The sequence below is a fragment of the Macrobrachium nipponense genome, chromosome 6 (genome assembly GCF_015104395.2).
Source record: "Macrobrachium nipponense isolate FS-2020 chromosome 6, ASM1510439v2, whole genome shotgun sequence".
Lineage (NCBI taxonomy): Eukaryota > Metazoa > Arthropoda > Malacostraca > Decapoda > Palaemonidae > Macrobrachium > Macrobrachium nipponense.
The window spans coordinates 93,768,228-93,788,378 of record NC_061108.1 but is presented as its reverse complement, the minus strand read 5'-3'; the positions used below and the strand labels follow the sequence as shown (position 1 = coordinate 93,788,378).

Here is a 20,151-nt window from a genome sequence, read left to right as displayed (position 1 = left end):
GAAATATCCTTTAATCTATTATTTCTAGGGTAAATGTACTAACACATACCAGAGAATAAATAAATAAAGAAAAAGGTCAGTACAACTGACTCGCTCACCCTCCAAGAGGGTGTCGGTATGAACACTATGGCGAGTGAGACCACTACCACGAGCCGAATGCCAATAGAATTCTCCCACTACAAAATCCCCACAAGAGGAGAGCCGACCCACAGAGTGGGCAGCAACTACTACTACTCCATCCCATGCTGCCGACTGCTGCGCCTCTGGTGGCCATCCTTTTTCGTTAGCGCACGCTATACACACGTGCCCTTTTTTACTCTGTGTTTTTTGTGCCCTTTTCTTTGGATTTGTTTATCATGGAGCGTGCAGCCATCGCAGCAGCTAAGTTAAGTACTCAGTGTTTATTGCTATTTGGGTTTTTCCGGCCCTGAGCCCGTATTTGCCGTTTTTTTAGGTATAAATACTAAACTCTAGGTCGGGAAAGCATGGCAGCATGGTTCTGCCTCGTGGTGGGTTCGTTCTTGGTCTCCCATACCCAGAACATCCCCTTACTTTAGTACGCTCTATTTTAATCGTCCGATTTGTTTAGGGTACAGTCTACACGGTTTTGTCATGCATGCATGTCTTTTACCTCATGTAGGCTCCTTCCATCCAGACCCTAGCCACGGCTCTTAGTATCGGCCCCGGCTAGCTTTGAGTGGTAGACTTTCCTTCGGGTTAGTCGTACACTCCTGGATTTTTTCTCCTACTATTTTGTTTTCTTTCTTTCATAATTATTCATTTGAATTATTTTATATTATATGTTTAGGTTAGTTAGGCGTCTGGCTTTGTTTAGCCTAAGTTGTGGCCCAGAGGGCCTATATGCTACCGCTCTTCAGTTCGGTTGCTTCCCGATAGCATCTCTCTGATCAGCTGGTTATGTTTCTAGGCTTTGTTGTCCATTGTTTTGTACTTACCGCCCCGGGGTCACTACGTGATCACGGGGCAGCCAGACGCCTGTCCAGTCACCTTCCCCCCTCCCGCTCTTCTATAGAGTCGGGGGGTGGGTCGGTCTGCCCATGCTCGCTCCGCATACCCGAGCCTGCCTCCCTCTCCCCCCCAGGCGGAGGGAGTAGAGGGACGGGACAGACCCAGACTGGACTCGACCTCTCCGGCTTCTCGGTCCGGCCGGATGGTAAGGTGGGGGGGACTGGCCTTTCCCCCCTCCGTCGCTACTCTGTCGCTCCGTTGCTAGCCCGAGTCTGTATGTCCTCTCGCTCTTTCCCACCTTACTGGGGCTCCTTTACTACCGGAGACCTGGCATCCAGCGGAAAGGTGCTAGTCCACCCAGCAGGGGAGACCGGGGCATACAGTTGGTCCCTTCTAACCACTCCGTCTCGCTGAGCACGACACTCCGCCACGCACTGGACTTAGTCCGGTACGTTCGAGTTTTATAGGTTTAAGATCTGTTTATGTTTAAACTAGTAAGTTTATCTTAAGCTACCTTAAACCATCCCCCCTCCCTTACCTGTCTCACCGGATCTCTCCGGGGTTATAGCCTATTCAGGCGTTAAGGAGGGGAGGGGTTATGCCCCAATTTTTTTTTCCGAGCTCCGGCATGCAACGGAGTTCTTCTGTCCTTTAGCCTGTAAGTGATAGTCTTAAGATACTCATGTGTCTTTTCACTTACAGACCACCAACTGTGAGCATCCGGGATGCGCCGCCACACTTCAAGACCCATGTGGACATGAAGTTTGCCGGTCCCATGCTCCATGCGCGACTCCGCACGGGGACATCCAGGTCTGGTACCACGAGACATGTACCATCTGTTATGATCTGGTGAGCCAGCTCTTAGACGGGGTAAGTATTCCAACTCCGTTAACTGGTCCTCATTTTGTTATAGTTTCTTAAGTTTTTACATTAAATCTCCCAAACTAAGATAAAATTCAGGGGGTTTTGTAGCCCCTATAATTTTAAGTTAAGCTTTTAAATTAGTTTTAGTTTTAAGTTTAATCTAAAATCTAATCAATACCCTCTCTTCCAGGCTCCGGCTGTGAGGGATACCGCACTGGCAACCCTGCGGGCCTGGGTCGGCGGTTTTGGGAAGAACGCCGCCAAGGGTATGCCCTACATTCTTGAAAAGAAGTTGGCGGTACTAATCTTCCCCGGAGGCAAGGCTACAGGCTACGTCGACCCAGCAGAGGCGGCCCCGACTATCGCTTTCATTCAGCAACAGCTGGCTGCCTCGTTGACGGATCAAGGCCAGGACATCTCCTCGGAAGTCGCGACACTGGATATTAATGTTGAACCTATGGTAGGTGTAGACGACCTGTTGGTCGAGGTAGGTTACGTTGGACGCCCAAGGGATGGCCCTTGGGTGCACTGGATCTTCTACCCCTGCAACCTCTCCATCCTTCCAAGGCTTTACAGGTACAGAACTGTATACTTCTCCTGACGCTTCCGTTAGACCCAAGGTCAAAGGTCAAGCAGTGAAAACCTTGACGAAGACGTCGTCGTCGTCGTCATCTTCTTCTCGTAAGTCTCCGGCTAGAAATCCCGGAGCAGAGAGATCTAAAGCTTCTGGGTCCGGCTCTAAGTCCTCTAGGAGTAAATTCCTCCATGGGAGAGATTCTCATACTCCAGAGGAGTCGTCAGTTCCGCTACCTTTGGTTCCGGTTCAGAGCCACCCTTCCACCTCCGCAGCAGCTCCGGCTTTGGACTCCAACGCTGGTCCTGTTGCAACAAGTGGGCGATCTGGTTGGTTCTCTGAAAAACAGCATGGAACAAATGATCTCCCGGTTGTCTGATAGGATCACCTCTCAGGACAACATTATATAGCCGTACTGAGCCAAGCTCCACTAGTCTCTTCCTCCACCTTTCAGCACAGGTGGAGCCCAATTACCCCTGTATGACTCTCTACCACCGTTCTCAATGAACAACCCTTGGAGAGTAGCGTCATACGCCCCCTTCCAAGACGGGCTTATCTCTATCCCGGAATGTGGAACTCGGAGGATTGAAGACTTCGAGTTCTACCCGAAGACCTTCAGCCTCCGTTCATCGGCTACGCCAGGCTCACCGCCTCGGCCATGACTCGGGACGATAAGGTACCGAAAGAGACAGTCCTCTATTCACAGAGACCAGGCTCAGAGAGAATGGCTCAGGTCTAGAGGACATGGATTGTTCCAATACGAAAATCCAACCTTTTAAGAGTCCTTTTACGATCTTTACGATGGAAGAGAGTACCCCGCTCCCTTTCTTGACAAAGATCGCGACAACCACCATTCCAGCAGCCCAGAAGGGGGATTCCATGCCTCAGCTGAAGGAAGCAGATCCTACGTCTCCTTTACTTCCCTCAGCCGGTGAATTGTGGGAAGATTTGCCCAACACCTTCTCAGCTGGCAAACTCAAACCAGACTGTGCTATGGAGCAGTTTGGTGAGAAGCTACCTAGGCTTCCAGATAGCATATTCAGGCGGAATTCGATGCCAAATCGAGGTTAGCCAGGTCTATTAATTCCATGGCTATGACCGAGGTGGCTACCATTGCCTATGGGTCGGAGCCACTCTTTAAGCTTCTTACCAAATCTCTGACTCAAACGGTGCAGTCGGATATGTTTGAGTTCGCCACGGCTAGGACGAATTGTAGGAAACATGTCCTACAAGAAGCACAATTCGGCACGAGCCGAATAAGTTGCTTACATCAAGCATCTAGGGAGCAGACCTCTTCCCAGAGGCGATGGTGAAGGAGGTTCAGGCAGAGGCTACGAGATTGAACCAAAGCCTTAAAGACCGTTGGGGTCTTACGGCCAAGAGACGACAGGATCAAGCCGGTAAGGGTAGGGCTCAAAGGAAACCCAGACGTTTCCCAGCCCTACCAGAAGAAACAGCCCAGCTTTTGCTCAGCAGGTTCAGCGGTTCCCTTGGTACAAACAGCCCAACCTTCTACCTCAAAGGCTCAATCGCAGCCGATCTATGTTATCTCCCCTCAGCCTCAACCCTCCACCTCTTACGCTCTCTCTCCAGCCTACAATCAGGTCTTCGAGGGTCAAGCTTCCCAGAAGTATGACCGCTCGGGTAAGGGAGGCAGAGGTAAGCGATCCTTTCGTGGGAGAGGATCGGGAGGGCCCTTTAATAGAGGAAAGCATTTCAGGGGAGGCCGAGGGGGCTACCAAAACCAATGAGGATTTTCAGGTAGGAGGGAGGCTGTTTCACTTCCGCCACCGGTGGAACTTCAGCAAGTGGGCTCAGAGCATTGTGTCAAAAGGCCTGGGTTGGAGCTGGTTAGCGAACCCACCCCCATCCAGACCTTTCCGCCAACTTCCTTCCAAGGAATTGACGGAGTATGCGGAGGATCTCCTTCAGAAAGGAGCTATAGCGAGAGTCAACAGGTTAAAATTTCAAGGTCGCTTGTTCAGCGTGCCAAAGAAAGGCTCACAAAAAAGAAGGGTAATCTTAGACTTGTCCCGCTTAAACTTAGCCATTCGCTGCGACAAGTTCAAGATGCTCACGATCTCGCAGGTGCGGACCTTACTTCCCCGTGGGGCCGTCACACCTCTATCGATCTTTACAGACTAACTTACTATCATATCCCTATTGCAAGACACTTCCGTCCGTATCTGGGCTTCAAGATAGGAGACCAGACATTCTCCTTCAAGGTAGTTCCTTTCGGGCTCAACGTAGCACCCAGGGTGTTCACGAAGCTGGCGGAAGTAGTAGTTCAACAACTAAGATCGCAAGGGGCTATGGTAGTAGCGTATCTCGACGATTGGTTGATCTGGGCTTCAACAGTCGAGGAATGCAACAGAGCAACACTGAAAGTGATTCAGTTCCTGGAATATCTAGGCTTCAAGATAAACAGGACCAAGTCAAGACTCACTCCAGAGTCAAACTTTCAGTGGCTGGGCATTCAATGGAATCTATCCTCCCAATACTCTGTCGATTCCATCAGCCAAGAGGAAAGAAATAGCGAAGTCAGTCAAGCAATTTCTGAGTCACAAACTGGCGTCAAGAAGAACTCAGGAAAGGATCCTGGGTTCACTCCAGTTTTGCATCAGTGACAAACATCCTGATGAAAGCCAAACTGAAAGACCTAACCAGAATCTGGCGCTCACGAGCAATGTCAGGTCCAGGGACAAAATTATCCTCAGTCCCTCAGATTCTACGGAATCGACTCCGGCCGTGGGCGAAAGTCAAGAACTTGTCGGTATCAGTGCCCCTTCAGTTTCCTCCACCGGGGATTACCATCCACACAGACGCTTCATTAAGCGGTTGGGGAGGATATTCCCAGTTCAAGAAAGTTCAAGGAACGTGGTCACCTCAGTTCCGTCAGTTTGCCATATAAACGTAACTGGAACGCAATGGTGCAAATGTGTTTTTGACTCTAAAAAGGTTACGTCCGCCAAAGTACTCCCATATAAAGCTAGTCCTTGGACAGCGCAGTGGTAGTACATTGTATAAACAGAGGAGGCTCCAAATCACGTCATCTAAATCATGTCATGGTAGCCATCTTCTCCCTGGCGGACAAGTTCAGTTGGCATCTCTCCTCCACCCATATAGCTGGAGTGAGAAACGTCATAGCAGATGCTCTATCCCGATCAGTACCTCTAGAGTCGGAATGGTCACTGGCAACAGTTCGTTCCAATGGATTCTTCAGAGAGTTCCAGGCCTACAAGTGGATCTCTTCGCATCTCAAGCGAAACCACAAACTCCCATGTTATGTGGCCCCCAACCTGGACCCTCTGGCCTATGCCACGGACGCCCTGGCTCTAGACTGGAACAACTGGGAGAAGATTTATGTCTTTCCTCCAGTGAATCTTCTCATGAAGGTATTGAACAAACTCAGGACATTCAATGGTCAAGTGGCTCTAGTAGCCCCAGACTGGCCGAAGAGCAATTGGTACCCTCTAATTCTGGAACTGGGTCTTCGTCCTCTTCGGATTCCCAGTCCCAGGCTCTCCCAGTCAGTACAAACGAAGACTGTGTTCGCTTTCCTCAGGGATTCTCAAAACCCTAACTTTATGGATTTCATGAAGTTTGCAGCGAAAAGGAATGCGAATATTGACCCTCAAAATATTCTCTTCTTGGAATCCGATAAAAGAGATTCAACTTTGAGACAGTATGATGCTGCTGTCAAAAGTTAGCACCTTCCTGAGAGAATCAGATATTAGGATCATGACACTCAATTCAGCTATATCCTTTTTCAGATTCTTATTTGAAAAAGGCTTAGCAGCTAGCACGATTACGACAAACAAGTCAGCCTTGAAAAAGATTTTTCAATTTGGTTTCAACATAGACTTGACAGATTCCTACTTCTTCTCGTCTATTCCCAAGGCGTGTGCTAGACTTAGCAGAAAAAGAAAACCTTGCTGTAAGGCCTAGGCGTCCAGTCAGTATCATGGTTCTTAAACGATGTTTCTAAAGCTGGCTTCAGAAAACTGATAATGACACATGCTCGTTTTATAATGCTCTTAAGAAAAACTCTATTTTTATTAAGCTTGGCCTCAGGAGCTAGAATTTCAGAACTGTCGGCTTTATCCAGAGATCGGATCATATTCAGTTCCTTCCCACAGGGGAAGTGCTACTTTCTCCGGAACGTAGTTTTATAGCTAAGAATGAAGATCCTTTGATGAGGTTGGAACCATGGAAGGTACTACCCCTTCCACAAGATGTATCTCTTTGCCCAGTTTCGACCTTACGATCCTTTCTGTCTAGGACCTCCTCATCCTCACCGGGTCCTCTCTTTAAGAGAGAAAAAGGTGGTACTTTATCTATTAAAGGCATCAGGCAGCAAATCCTGTACTTCATTAAACAAGCCAATCCTGACTCTTTTCCAAAAGCACATGATGTCAGGGCAGTAGCCACCTCAATTAACTATTTTCCAACATATGAACTTCGATGAGTTGAAAAAATATACTGGATGGAAATCGCCGACAGTATTTAACGTCATTACTTAAAGTCCTTGGAAGCTCTGAAATTTTCAGCAGTAGCAGCGGGTAACATAGTTTCCCCCGACTCTGCCTAATCTTTAGTATAAGATTTCGTTCCAGTCCTCCTTTCTACCTACCTCACCCAACAGTTCGTCTATTCCTGCCTTGTTCATCTACGGTTACCTTGTGTCTTAGCTGCTTTTATGATGATGTGGTGGGTGTCCCTTATTTTTTTGCTAGGGGCACTCACAATTGATTGTGTATATTGATCTCTTGATGTCATCCCCTTATTTTTTTATGCTAGGGATACATCTTATTTGTAATGGTTAGGGTTTTGTATATTAAGTTATATACATTCCTTTATATATTATTATTGTTGAGTTTGTTTTGTTCAACTTATTATGTTAATTGCTCTGGATTTCTGATACATATCCTTACACAGATAACCATTTTTGGTAACATATAAATGCCATATTACCCCTGTATATATGTAAATTATCTTAAGTTAAGAAATATTATTAGAATTAAGTTTAATTTAAACAATATTTCTATTTTGTATCATTGTGTATATGTATCCTTATTAACAATTATATTCTTTTATTTATTTTACCTTTTATTTGAGACCTCTTTTTGTTTTGTTGTTTTTGATTTTTGTTTACAATCTTGTGCTATTTCTCTGGTACGATTTCGCGCAGCGACACGAGCTGAGCCCAGAAAAGGGATTTTGACGTAAGGAAAAATCTATTTCTGGGTGAATTGGCTTCGTGTCGCCAGCGAAATCCCGCCCTACCCATCCCATCGCCCAAGATTGTCTGCTACTTTTCAGGATGGCCACCAGAGGCGCAGCAGTCGGCAGCATGGGATGGAGTAGTAGTAGTTGCTGCCCACTCTGTGGGTCGGCTCTCCTCTTGTGGGGATTTTGTAGTGGGAGAATTCTATTGGCATTCGGCTCGTGGTAGTGGTCTCACTCGCCATAGTGTTCATACCGACACCCTCTTGGAGGGTGAGCGAGTCAGTTGTACTGACCTTTTTCTTTATTTATTTATTCTCTGGTATGTGTTAGTACATTTACCCTAGAAATAATAGATTAAAGGATATTTCTTCGACTTGGCGACAACGAGCCCGAATCGCCCAGAAATAGATTTTTCCTTACGTCAAAATCCCTTTTTTCTATATTAAAGATGTGATGAAGAAATTTTTTCCTTAATTGTGGTATTTCAATTGTAATTCTACCAAGCCTGAAACCCATCACCATAAAAAAAAACTTTTATTATTTTCATCAGAACTTGGACTACAGGTGATCCCAGGAGGAGAAGTTCGATTGGCACCAGAAATTAGTTTCTTTGAAGTGGTTCATCAGAGCAGCTCCATGATGAATCTACTGGACAAATTGTTCAGTGATAGCCTTGTCCCGCTTGTTATGTGAGTATGGATTGATTATTTTATATCATATTGATTTTTGAGATTTTAATGAAATGCTTTAGTTTTGCTCTCATGTCAGTTCCTATCCAGTGGATTCTTAAAGATTGGATATTACATCTTTGGAACCTACTTTGCTGTTGTTTCAGCAAGTCAGACATTTTCCTCCTGTACTAATTTTAGTTTGAGAATTATTGTAGTATTAATAATGTATCAGGTACAATACTATACTGCATGAAATAAATGAGGTACCTAATTGTAACTTTGGTTAACATGGACACAAAAGATGTTTACGGTCTTTTCTTATTGCATTATATAATTAATGTGCTTTTACTTATCATGTAAGTGCACTTAGTATGTAGAACTTTGCAATCGGCTGTTTTTGTCAGGCTAAACTTTTCAGTACTGTACAGTATTGAGAGTATTTTTGGAAGAAGGACCCGTGGTAGTGGTTTCACTCGCCACAGAAACCATACCGACGCCTTTTAATAAAGGTGAGTGAGCCAGAATATTCTGGCATTTCCAATTTAGCGGTTCTCAGGTATTATAACAATATTTTACCTTAGAAATAGTGCTAAAGGAACCTATTTCACGGAGCGACATGGCCGAGCCCAGAAATAGATTTTTCCTACGTCAAAATCCCTTTTGTAGATATATCTCTGAAATTGATTAAGTAAATTAAAGTTTAAAATTCAATGAGAATTACAAGATACAAGGCTATTAATTACATAACACTGTAAATGCTCTACAGTATAAGCCAAGCCAGTTGTTCCAGGGTACCGTATTGTGGGGGGGGTTATATGCCAGGCTTCATTCGTAAGAGAGTTCATTACTTATCGGAAGTGGCAGACCCTCCAACCTTCTGTTAAGTTTAGGTGCCCTGTTTATGTTTTTAACCCTTACTGGATATTTTTTGGCATGTTTGTTATCATGAATTCTCCTATTGTAGTGGTCAATAGGAAAGCTCTTTTTAAGTTTTGCTTTTGTAATATTTTTGAAGATTACATATACATTATGTTATTATAAAAATGTATTTTCTGGGCTCAGTCCGTGTCGTTTTGTGAAATAATCCCTTAAGTTCATTATTTCTAGATAAGTGATACTAACATTACCAGAGAAAAAATAAAAATAGGGGGATGTCAGAATAACTGACTCGCTCACCCTAAATAAAAAGAGGGTGTCGGTATGGTACTGGGGCGAGTGAGACCACTACCACGGACCTCTTGCCATTTAGAATTCTTCTTCATGAAAATCCCCCTCCCTGAGAGAGCTGATACACGGCCGGCGCCGGCAACTACTACTACACATCCTCCCACGCTGACCGCAGCGCCTATCGTGGCCATCCTTTACGTTAGCGCCCTTCCACACGCACATGTTTTCCCTTGCTCTGTGTTTTGTGTGCTATTTGGATTTATCTCTTCAGCAATGGAGTTCCAAGCTATCGCCACAGCTAAGTTAAGTACTGCCGAAAGGTTACATGTATTTTTAGCCAGTCAGGATCCGTTTTAACCGTTTTTTAGGTTCAATAACGGCCTTCCTTGTCTGGCGCCAGGCTCGCCATGCCGGCTCACCTTGTGTTTTCATTTAGCTCCTTCGGTTTTCCATACCGTAGCGGCTATTCTGTGCAGTGTTTATATCTTTATCATATTTTATATTAAGCGTGGTGCGGAAGGTGCTACCTTTTATTCTATTGCTTTACATCGTACTATTCGGAAATCCTTTGCCTCATGTCTTAGATCAGTGTTCATGCATGCATGTACCTTTGCCTAGGTCTGTTAGGCGCGTGGGTTTTTATACCATATTTTAGATTACCCACTGTTCTTTAGTCCAGCCATCCTGGCCGTCGCCCTCCGTTTTACGTATCGGCAGAGGCCAGCTCCCGAGTTGTTAGTCTGTCTTCCTTCGGGGAGGCTAGCCTAACTTCTCCTGTACGACCCTTCTATTTCTCTCCCTCGTGATTTCCTTCCTTTCATTTTTATTACGATGTATTTATTATGGGTTGCATGTTTGAGGCGGTTGGTTATAGCCTGGGCTATGCCTTGTCTGTCTCGTTCGCCTCGTGGTCCACCTACGATCGCGACGAGCCAGCTGATCGCCTCAGCCTTCACTTGGGCCCCCCCACTGGCCTCTCTCCCCTCCCCACGCGTGGGGGAGATAGTCCTCGCTTGCTCACGGTCGCTATGGCAACCATCCGAGCACCCCTCCCCTCCTCCTCCTCCCCCCTTCCGAGGGAGGATACGGGAGTCTCGGACTAAAGGGGGTTCTGAGTTGGGCTGGTTCCGTTTTCTTTGAGTTCAGGGGGGTAGGGGGGTTCCTCGTGCGTTCAGGTTGGGTTGGCCACCCCGCCAGCTCGCATTGGGTCCTCCCCGGTGCTCTCTGTATAGCTCTCCTCTACCCTTCCCACCGTTCAGCAGATCGCTGGCTCCGCCAGCTCCTTGGGGGGGGTAACGGAGCAGCCTTGACATGCTTCCCCTATATTATGATTGTATCTCTGTTGTCTCTTTCGCTTGTCTGGTGGAGCACCCGCTCACCATCCGAGTTCTCCGTTGGCTGGCGGAAGAGTTTTACGGCGGAACTACACACCGCTTACCTTGTTTATCAGTTTTTATTTTGTTTTTATGTTAAGTTAAGATTTTATGGATATCTTCTCATGTTCTCCGCTGTGATCGTACCCTCACCTCGGTGTACTATCTGTATCTGAGCAGGTATCTGGTTTGACGGAAATCCTCGCTCTGGTGTACCGGAGTTTTCAGACCAGTTTACCATATCCTATGGAATTTTCTCACGGAGTACAGGAGAGGAGTATGTCCAAAAATATTTTCACTCCAGCATGCAGCGGAGCTTCATATCACTTAACAGGTTAGCCCTGTTAGTAACTGCTGATACTTATGTATCTGTTCACTTACAGGCTACCAACTGTCAAGAAGCAGGATGCAACGCCATCCTGCAGGACCCTTGCGGTCATGAGGTCTGCCGGACCCACACTCCCTGCGCCATCCGCCACAACGATCTGATTGTGTGGCATCACGAAGCCTGCTCCATCTGTTATGATCTGGTGGAACAGTTTTCTGCCGGAGTAAGTATACACCGGTATAAGATTTTGTCTCTGTTGTTGATATATATTGTCAGATAAGCCTGTGTTAAGTACATAAGTGACATAGTCATGAGTGTTAATGATATATCTTCGGGGCTTCGTTGTAAGGATTACAATGACCCTTTATTTCAGGCTGCCGCCGTGAAGGACGCCGCGTCGGCTACCCTGAAAGCCTGGGTAGGAGGCTTTGGCAAGAACGTATCCAAGGGGCAGCCATACATTTTAGACAAGAGTATGGCTGTCCGCATCTTCCCAGGCGGCAAGTCGACCGGGTACGTCGACCCTACAGCGGCAGCTCCGTGCATCGCTGCCATCCAGCAACAGGTGGCGCAGGCTATGGCGGAGGAGGGAGCCCCGGGGATCACCGAGGACGTTGCTACCCTGGATCTCAACGTTGAACCGATGACGGTAGGGGAAGGTGAGTTGTTGGTAGAGGTAGGTTTGTTGGGCGCTCAAGGGCTTCCCTTGGGCGCATCTGGATCTTCATCACCTATTCCTTCTTCCTCCTCTTTTCAAGGATTTTCTGAGTCGGATATTCTGGCCAGGACGTCGTCAGCTTCAGTTGTCCCTAAAGTTAAAGGGAAACGGGAGCAGAAGAGGACGTCTTCTAAGAAGACTTCGTCCTCATCTACTCATAAGTCTCCGGCTCACCATCCCGGAGCAGAGAAATCTAAGTCATCTTCGACTTCACACTCCAAAGGGTCAAGAGGCAAGTCCTCTAAGGAGAAGGCCCGGACTCCCTCTGAGCCGGTACCTTCGACGTCCACCGGAGCACGTCCGAAGACCCCTGCTTCGACCGGGGACTCTGGTCCCTTCGATCCTGAAACCTTTACTGCAGGGGTTATGCAACAGGTGGGCAACATGGTGGGAGTCATGATGAACGACAGGCTAGACCAGATGCTTGCTCGGGTCTCCACCACGTTTGCAGAATCCGGTCAGTCGATCCAAAATATATCGGAGCGACTGACAAACCAGGAAAACTTGCTGGCGGGCCTTAGGGATAATCCCCCAGCAGTTCTTCCTCTGGCAACCGCCGGAATGACTCCGATGCCAGATTAAAATACTCTCCCCGCCTTTACCATGAGCAATCCTTGGAGGGTCGCAGCCTTTGCACCCTTCAAGGATGGAATGATTTCTATTCCGGACTGTGGAACTCGTCGTATTGAGGACTTCGAGTTCCACCCCGCCAATCTTCAACCACCTTTCATGGGTTACGCCAGGTTGACGGAGTCGGCTCTGAGGAGAGAGGATAAGATCCCGAAAGAGACTGTAGTATACAGTCGGGAACAAGCCCAGAGAGAATGGGTTAGATGCCTTGAAGAATGGGACTGCGTGAACACCAAACTTCAGGCTTTCAAAAGCCCATTCACCATCTTTGTGTCGGAGGAGGAGACACCGCTCCCCTTTACTACAAAGTTGGCAGAAGTGAGAATCCAGGCCGCTATGAAAGACGAGCCTCTTCCCCAGCTGAGAGAGTCGGATCCAACATCTACACTCTTCCCAGGTTCTGAGGATCTCTGGGCTGATCTTCCACCTTCCTTCACTGTCGGGAAGCTCAAACCGGACTGTGCTATAGAACAGTTCGGGGAGAGACTCCCAAGGCTACCGGATAACCTGATCCAAGCGGAGTTCGACGCTAGGACCAGGCTAGGGAGGACACTGAACGCCTTGGTGATGACAGAGGTTGCCGCCATTACATGGTACGGAGCCTCTGTTCAAACTCTTGGCAAAGGCTCATACACAGACCGTACAGTCTGATCTGTACGACTTTGTGGTAGCTAGGCGTAACTGCAGGAAGCATGTCCTACAGGAGGCCACTATACGGCATGAGCTGAACAAACTGCTCTCGTCATCGATCTGGGGAGCTGACCTCTTTCCCGAATCGGCGATAAACGAGGTTCACCACGAAGCGACCAGGTTCAATCAGAGCCTTAGGGTCCGCTGGGGACTTACTGGTAAGAGGAAGCCAGAAAGTACCCCCTCAGGTTCCAAGAAAACAAAGAAGCCTAGGAAGTTTACACCTTTCCAGGCTTCCCGGCAACAGCAGTTTGTCCAATCGGTCCCGGTTTCACAAACGGTGCAACCGTCGACCTCAAAGAATCAGAGCCAGCCCATCCTCCTGCTGACGTCCCAAAACCAGCCCTCGACCTCCTACGCCATTTCCCCAGCCTTCAATCCTGTCTTTGAGGGTCAGGCATTCCAAGCCCTCAACAGGTTTGGAAGGGGAAGTAGAGCCAGAGGTGCATTTTGCCAGAGGGGTGGCGGAAGGACACCAACAGGGGGAGACACTTTCGAGGAGGACGCGGAGCACATCCTGCCCAAACCCAATAGGAACCCTCAGGTAGGAGGGAGGCTGTTCCTCTTCCGGCACCGGTGGGGATTCAGCAGCTGGGCACAAAGCATTGTGTCCAAAGGGCTGGGATGGAGTTGGATCAAAGGTCCTCCTCCATCCAAAACATTCCTTCAAGTACCAACAAAGGAATTGACAGTATGCGCAAGAGCTCCTTCAGAAAGGAGTAGTATCAAGAGTCAAACATTTAAAGTTTCAAGGACGCTTGTTCAGCGTGCCAAAGAAAGGCTCAACAAAACTAAGAATAATCTTAGACTTGTCCCGTCTAAACTTATTCATTCGTTTTGACAAGTTCAAAATGCTGACTATCTCGCAGGTGCGGACCTTACTTCCCCGTGGGGCCGTCACCACCTCTATAGATCTTACAGAAGCATACAGTGGACCCCCCGTATTCGCGTTCTCCGGATTCGCGGACTCTCACATTCGCGGATTTCTCTCGGGAACCTTTCCTTGCATTATTCGCGGAAAATTCGCGCATTCGCGGTATTTTTCTATGAGAAATATCCACAAATTCCTGGATTTTGTTATCAATTTCATCATAAAATGCACTTTTTGTGATAAAACTATTAAAAAAGCCAAGTATGAAAATTTTTAGTGGTTTTTTTAAGTTTTAACCAACAAAATAGGCTGTTTTTAGCGTTTTTATAGGGGTTCCAAACATTTGCGGATTCTAACTATTCGCGAGGGGGTCTGGTACGCATCCCCCACAAATACGGGGAGACCACTGTACTATCATATCCCAGTCGCGAGACACTTCCGCCCATATCTAGGCTTCAGGTTGGGAGACCAGGCATTCTCTTTCAAAGTGATGCCCTTCGGGCTGAATGTAGCCCCCAGGGTGTTCACGAAAATAGCGGAATCAGTAGTCCAGCAATTGAGATCACAAGGGATAATGGTGGTAGCATACCTCGACGATTGGCTCATCTGGGCAACAACCGTCGAGGAATGCCTCAAAGCCACAAACAAAGTAATTCATTTTCTGGAACATCTGGGGTTCCAAATAAACAAGACCAAATCCAGGCTAACGCCGGAGTCTCGTTTTCAGTGGCTCGGCATTCAGTGGGACCTGAACTCCCACACTCTGTCAATTCCATTGGTCAAGAGGAAGGAAATAGCCAAATCAATAAGACAATTCCTCAAATGCAAACAGACATCAAGGAGAAGCCAGGAAAGGATCCTAGGTTCCCTCCAGTTTGCGTCAGTCACAGACGTTCTGTTGAAAGCAAAGTTGAAAGATATAAATCGAGTCTGGCGCTCAAGAGCAAATGTCAAATCTCGAGACAAGTTGTCAGTAATCCCGCCGATTCTTCGCAAACGTCTCCGCCCCTGGGCGGAGGCCAAGAATCTGTCCAAATCAGTTCCTCTCCAGTTCCCCCCTCCGGCGTTGGTTATCCACACGGACGCCTCTCTAAGCGGGTGGGGAGGATACTCCCAATTCAAAAAAGTTCAAGGGACTTAGTCACCTCAGTTCCACCGGCTTCACATAAAAGTATTGGAAGCCATGGCAGTATTCCTCACTCTGAAGAGGCTTCTACCAGCCAAGAATTCCCATATTAAACTGGTTTTGGACAGCGCAGTAGTGGTACACTGCATCAACAGGGGAGGATCCAAATCAAGGCATGTGAACCATGTCATGATTGCCATTTTCTTTCTAGCAACCAAGTACAAATGGCATCTATCCTCCACTCATCTGGCGGGAGTAAAGAACGTGATAGCAGACACCCTGTCCCGATCAGTTCCTCTAGAATCAGAGTGGTCCCTGGACAGGCGTTCATTCCAGTGGATATGCCAAAAGGTCCCAGACCTCCAGGTGGATCTTTTTGCATCACAAGTGAACCACAAGCTCCCCTGCTATGTGGCCCCCAGCCTGGACCCTCTGGCTTATGCCACAGACGCCATGTCCATAGACTGGAATCAATGGAGGAAGATATACATCTTCCCTCCAGTGAATCTTCTATTGAAAGTCCTGAGCAAACTCAGGACATTCAAGGGATAAGTAGCTCTAGTAGCTCCGGATTGGCCCAAGAGCAATTGGTATCCTCTCCTCCTGGAATTGGGTCTCCGACCTCAACGGATCCCCAATCCCAAACTGTCTCAGTCAGTACAAATGAGGACTGTGTTCGCTTCCTCAGGAACTCTCAAAACCCTAACTTTATGGACTTCATGAAGTTTGCGGCTAAGAGAGATGCAAATATTGATCCCCAAAATATCCTTTTCTTAGAATCGGATAAAAGGGAATCAACTTTGCGCCAGTATGATACTTCTGTTAAGAAACTAGCAAATTTCCTGAAGGAAACAAATGCCCAAACCATGACAGTTAATTTAGCTATATCCTTTTTCAGATCCCTGTTTGAAAAAGGTCTAGCAGCTAGTACTATTACCACCAATAAGTCAGCTTTAAAGAAAATCTTCCAGTTTGGCTTTAAGATAGACCTAACAGACTATTACTTTTTGTCTATTCCTAAAGCCTGTGCTAGGCTTAGGCCTTCAGAAAGACCTAGTTCAATTTCATGGTTCTTGAATGACGTTCTCAAACTGGCTTCAGATACTGACAACGATTCATGCAACTATATAATGTTATTGAGGAAAACATTATTCTTATTAACCCTGGCCTCAGGAGCCAGAATATCAGAACTGTCGGCCCTTTCCAGAGCCTCTGGTCATGTAGAATTTCTCCCCTCAGGAGAAGTCCTATTATCTCCAGATCGTAGCTTTTTAGCAAAAAATGAGGATCCTTTAATGAGGTGGGCTCCTTGGAAGGTCCTTCCTCTTCCCCAGGACCCTTCTCTATGTCCAGTGACGGCCTTACGAGCCTATCTGTCCAGGACATCATCTAGATCCTCAGGCCCCCTCTTTATGAGGGAAAAAGGTGGCACTATTTCAATAAAAGTGATTAGACAACAAATCCTGTACTTTATTAAACAAGCTAATCCTGATTCATTCCCCAGAGCCCATGACATCAGAGCAGTAGCCACCTCTATTAATTACTTCCAGCATATGAATTTTGATGATTTGAAAAAGTACACGGGCTGGAAATCGCCGACAGTCTTCAAACATCACTACTTGAAATCCTTGGAATCTCTTAAATTTCCAGCAGTGGCAGCGGGAAACATAGTTTCCCCTGACACTGTCTAGTAGTCGTAGTCGAAGATCCAGATCTCCTTTCTACCTGCCTCACCAATATTTCCCCTAACCTTACCGTCAAGCTCAATCATGTTTTGAGCCTTAGCTGCCTAGAAAGGCTACATATGGTGATGTGTCCCTTATTTTTCTGCTAGGGGCACTCACACTTGTAAATATTACTGCTGACTGTGACTGTTTGGTGATGTTCTCCCTTATTTTTATGCTAGGGAGACTCACTTATATATATTATGAATGTTTACTAATAAGTCTTAGAACTGTTGTGAGTTATCTTCTCTTATTTTTATGCTAGAGAGTCTCACTTGTACATAGTTGTTCATTCAAATCTAGTTTTAAGTTATCATAAGTTAGCCTAAGTTTAAAGTCCTATTGTATATTTTAAGGCTAACACATGTTACATTATGCTAAGTTTAAATTTATGTATGATAACTCTGTAATTATTTCAACTAGATTATATTCATTTTGTTTTCTTTTTGTTTTCTTGAGACCTTGTTTTACTTCTATCCAATCTTGTGCTAATTCTCTGGTACTATTTCACGAAGCGACACGGACTGAGCCCAGAAAAGGGATTTTGACGAAGGAAAAATCTATTTCTGGGCAAGGGTCCGTGTCGCCCAGTGAAATCCCACCCTTGCGCCCAAGATTGGTCTCTAACTTCAAGGATGGCCACGAGTGGCGCTGTGGTCGGCGTGGGAGGATGTGTAGTAGTAGTTGCCGGGCCTGGCCGTGTATCAGCTCTCTCAGGGAGGGGGATTTTCATGAAGGAGAATTCTAAATGGCAAGAGGTCTGTGGTAGTGGTCTCACTCGCCCCAGTACCATACCGACACCCTCTTTTTATTTAGGGTGAGCGAGTCAGTTATTCTGACATCCCCCTATTTTTATTTTTTCTCTGGTAATGTTAGTATCATTTACCTAGAAATAATGAACTTAAGGGATTATTTCACTGGGCGACATGGACCCTTGCCCAGAAATAGATTTTTCCTTCGTCAAAATCCCTTTTTCAAACAAACCTATTACTCTACTTACAATCAACTTTTTTTTTTTTTTTACTTATATTTAGTCCATTTTGTGGTTTGAGAATCATCCTTTACACCAGTCCACCTTGAAATATTGAAATAAATGAAATAACAGTTGGTCAGTAGTACTGTGTATCCATATTGCCAAACAATTTTATTATTCCCAGTGCTTCACTTCAGTTTTCTTCTCTTTTTGAGATTTCCTTTTATTCTTTTAATTTACATACTATACTTACATTCCTTGTATTGGTAATGTTTTTACATACGTACATGATAAAGTTATTAGCATAATTTCCATGGTCCTGTAGATAGTAAGTACTTTTACTGGTTAACAATAGAACTACCAATTAACTACTGACCTATTTCTTACTGTCTGATGTAATTTGCAGACTGTTTTGTCTTTCTTGTTTGTGCAAAAGGAAACATAACTAATATGCTTTAATTTATGGTTAGATTTCCTGCTCTCTTTTTTCATTTTAGGCACATTTTGATGATCACACTGATGCCAGTAAGTTTAGCTGATTAATGAGTGAGAGGCTTTTTAGAAGTCTTTAAAGTTGACTTTAGTTTTGGTTATCAGGTACATTACTTTTTTTCCATAAAGTTGCCTTATAAGGCATATTTTGAGCTGAGAAAGTCTTGTTTTGTTGCATTTTTGTTTTGCATGTGCATTTACTTAATGGGCAACACTACTTAGTGTTTTAAGTAGTAATTGTTTTGTGCTATTATAGTTTCGTCAAATTGGTGTTTGAGGTGGGCTACTTAAGGTGATTCTAGATAATAGTGTTTTGGTATTAATTTTTCTTTCTTTATTGTTATGCATTCATGTTATGCAAAGAAATTCATTCAATAAGCATGTTAAGGTTCTCAGCTGGTAAGTCTTGCAATACATTCCAGGCTTTGGAAGCAAGCAGAATTAATTTTTTACTAACTTGAGAAGTCAGGTTGCCCTCCTTATTAGAAATTGGTTTTGACAAATTTAATTGTCTTTGAAAAAAACATATTCAATGTTTCTCCAGCCTTGGTCTCTCACTACAGTGCCACTAGTTGCCAAATTCCTCCTTCTCCAGTGGCATTGACCAAGATGGGCTTAACACACATCGCAACAACTCCCAGCAGTGTACCAGCTGTTGCTACTCCAGGTTATTTATTTGGTACCCCTGTACTAGGTGCTACTTTGAGAAATGGAAATGTTTAGTGCCTGGAAGCTGGTAGAGATAACCTTTGCAGCCAACTCTGTCTTAGAAACTGATCACAAGTAGCTGAGACTAATGCAGTGAGCTCTTTGCCCTTGCATTGTACCAGAGAAGTGGAATATCATTGTTGCCCAGTCAGAAGAATATAGTATCTGTTTCAAAGAGAACCAAAGGTTCCAGGGGAGGTACTTCCAGGCTGATTTTTCAAGCAACATGCCACGAAGAAAAAATGAGAATTTCAATTCATCCCATCTCATACAAATTATTTTAAGCATATGAAACTTAAGTTGATGACAAAGCAGCACAGGTTACATTTTTTGTGTACAAGATAAGTCTTTTGACTAATTTACTTTTTAAACGCATTTTAAATGTTAATGCATTTATGGCAGTGTCATGCAGTTTCATTGCTTGTATATCAAGGATGTAAACTTATGATTGTTAGGTCTTGTGGTAGGAGTGAGACAAGTGGTTCCTAGTTTAGGTAAGGTTTCCAAGTCCAGGTTCTTCTCTCTTATCCTACTTTATTTTGCTGCCATCATTGGATAATTGCTGTGCCTCTCTATAGTAGTAATTCTTGGGAATACTCTTTGGTCTGAGGGAGGAGGTGAACATAAAAAATCAGATTTATTTTTGAAGCACCAATCTCCTAGACTCTCTTTGGCATATCATGGTTTTTCCCCAAACGCAACTCTCGTCTCTATGTGAAAGACACGAGTTCTGGTGTGTAAGATCAGTCCCAAGGAGCTGTTAAGGCAATCTTACAGGTCTTAACCAACCAACTTGGTGTATTTAGTAGCTTGATCCTTCCCATCTAAATTGTGGTTTGACTGATTGTAGTAAAATGTGTAATTTTTTAAAAAGCAAAATTATATTTTTATACAGAATTATTACTTGAGTGAGCTCCAGCTTCTCAAGCTTGCTGTTCTTTCAGTATGGGTCAGGCAACATGAATATTGACTTCGTTAACTGTTGTAAACTTATTTTGAGAGATTATGAAATGCACTAGTTTTAAGTAATGTTTTTGTAAAAAA

General features: G+C 45.3%; 1 protein-coding gene across 1 annotated transcript in view; it reads left to right on the top strand.

Annotated features, from left to right (window-relative positions):
- LOC135216585 (exocyst complex component 5-like) overlaps window positions 1-20,151 on the top strand; it is a 193,526-nt gene that overhangs the window by 157,617 nt on the left and 15,758 nt on the right. The window contains exon 12 of the mRNA XM_064251964.1: window positions 8,187-8,325. Coding sequence (XP_064108034.1) covers window positions 8,187-8,325 — 139 coding nt within the window. The remainder of the gene's footprint in view (window positions 1-8,186; window positions 8,326-20,151) is intronic.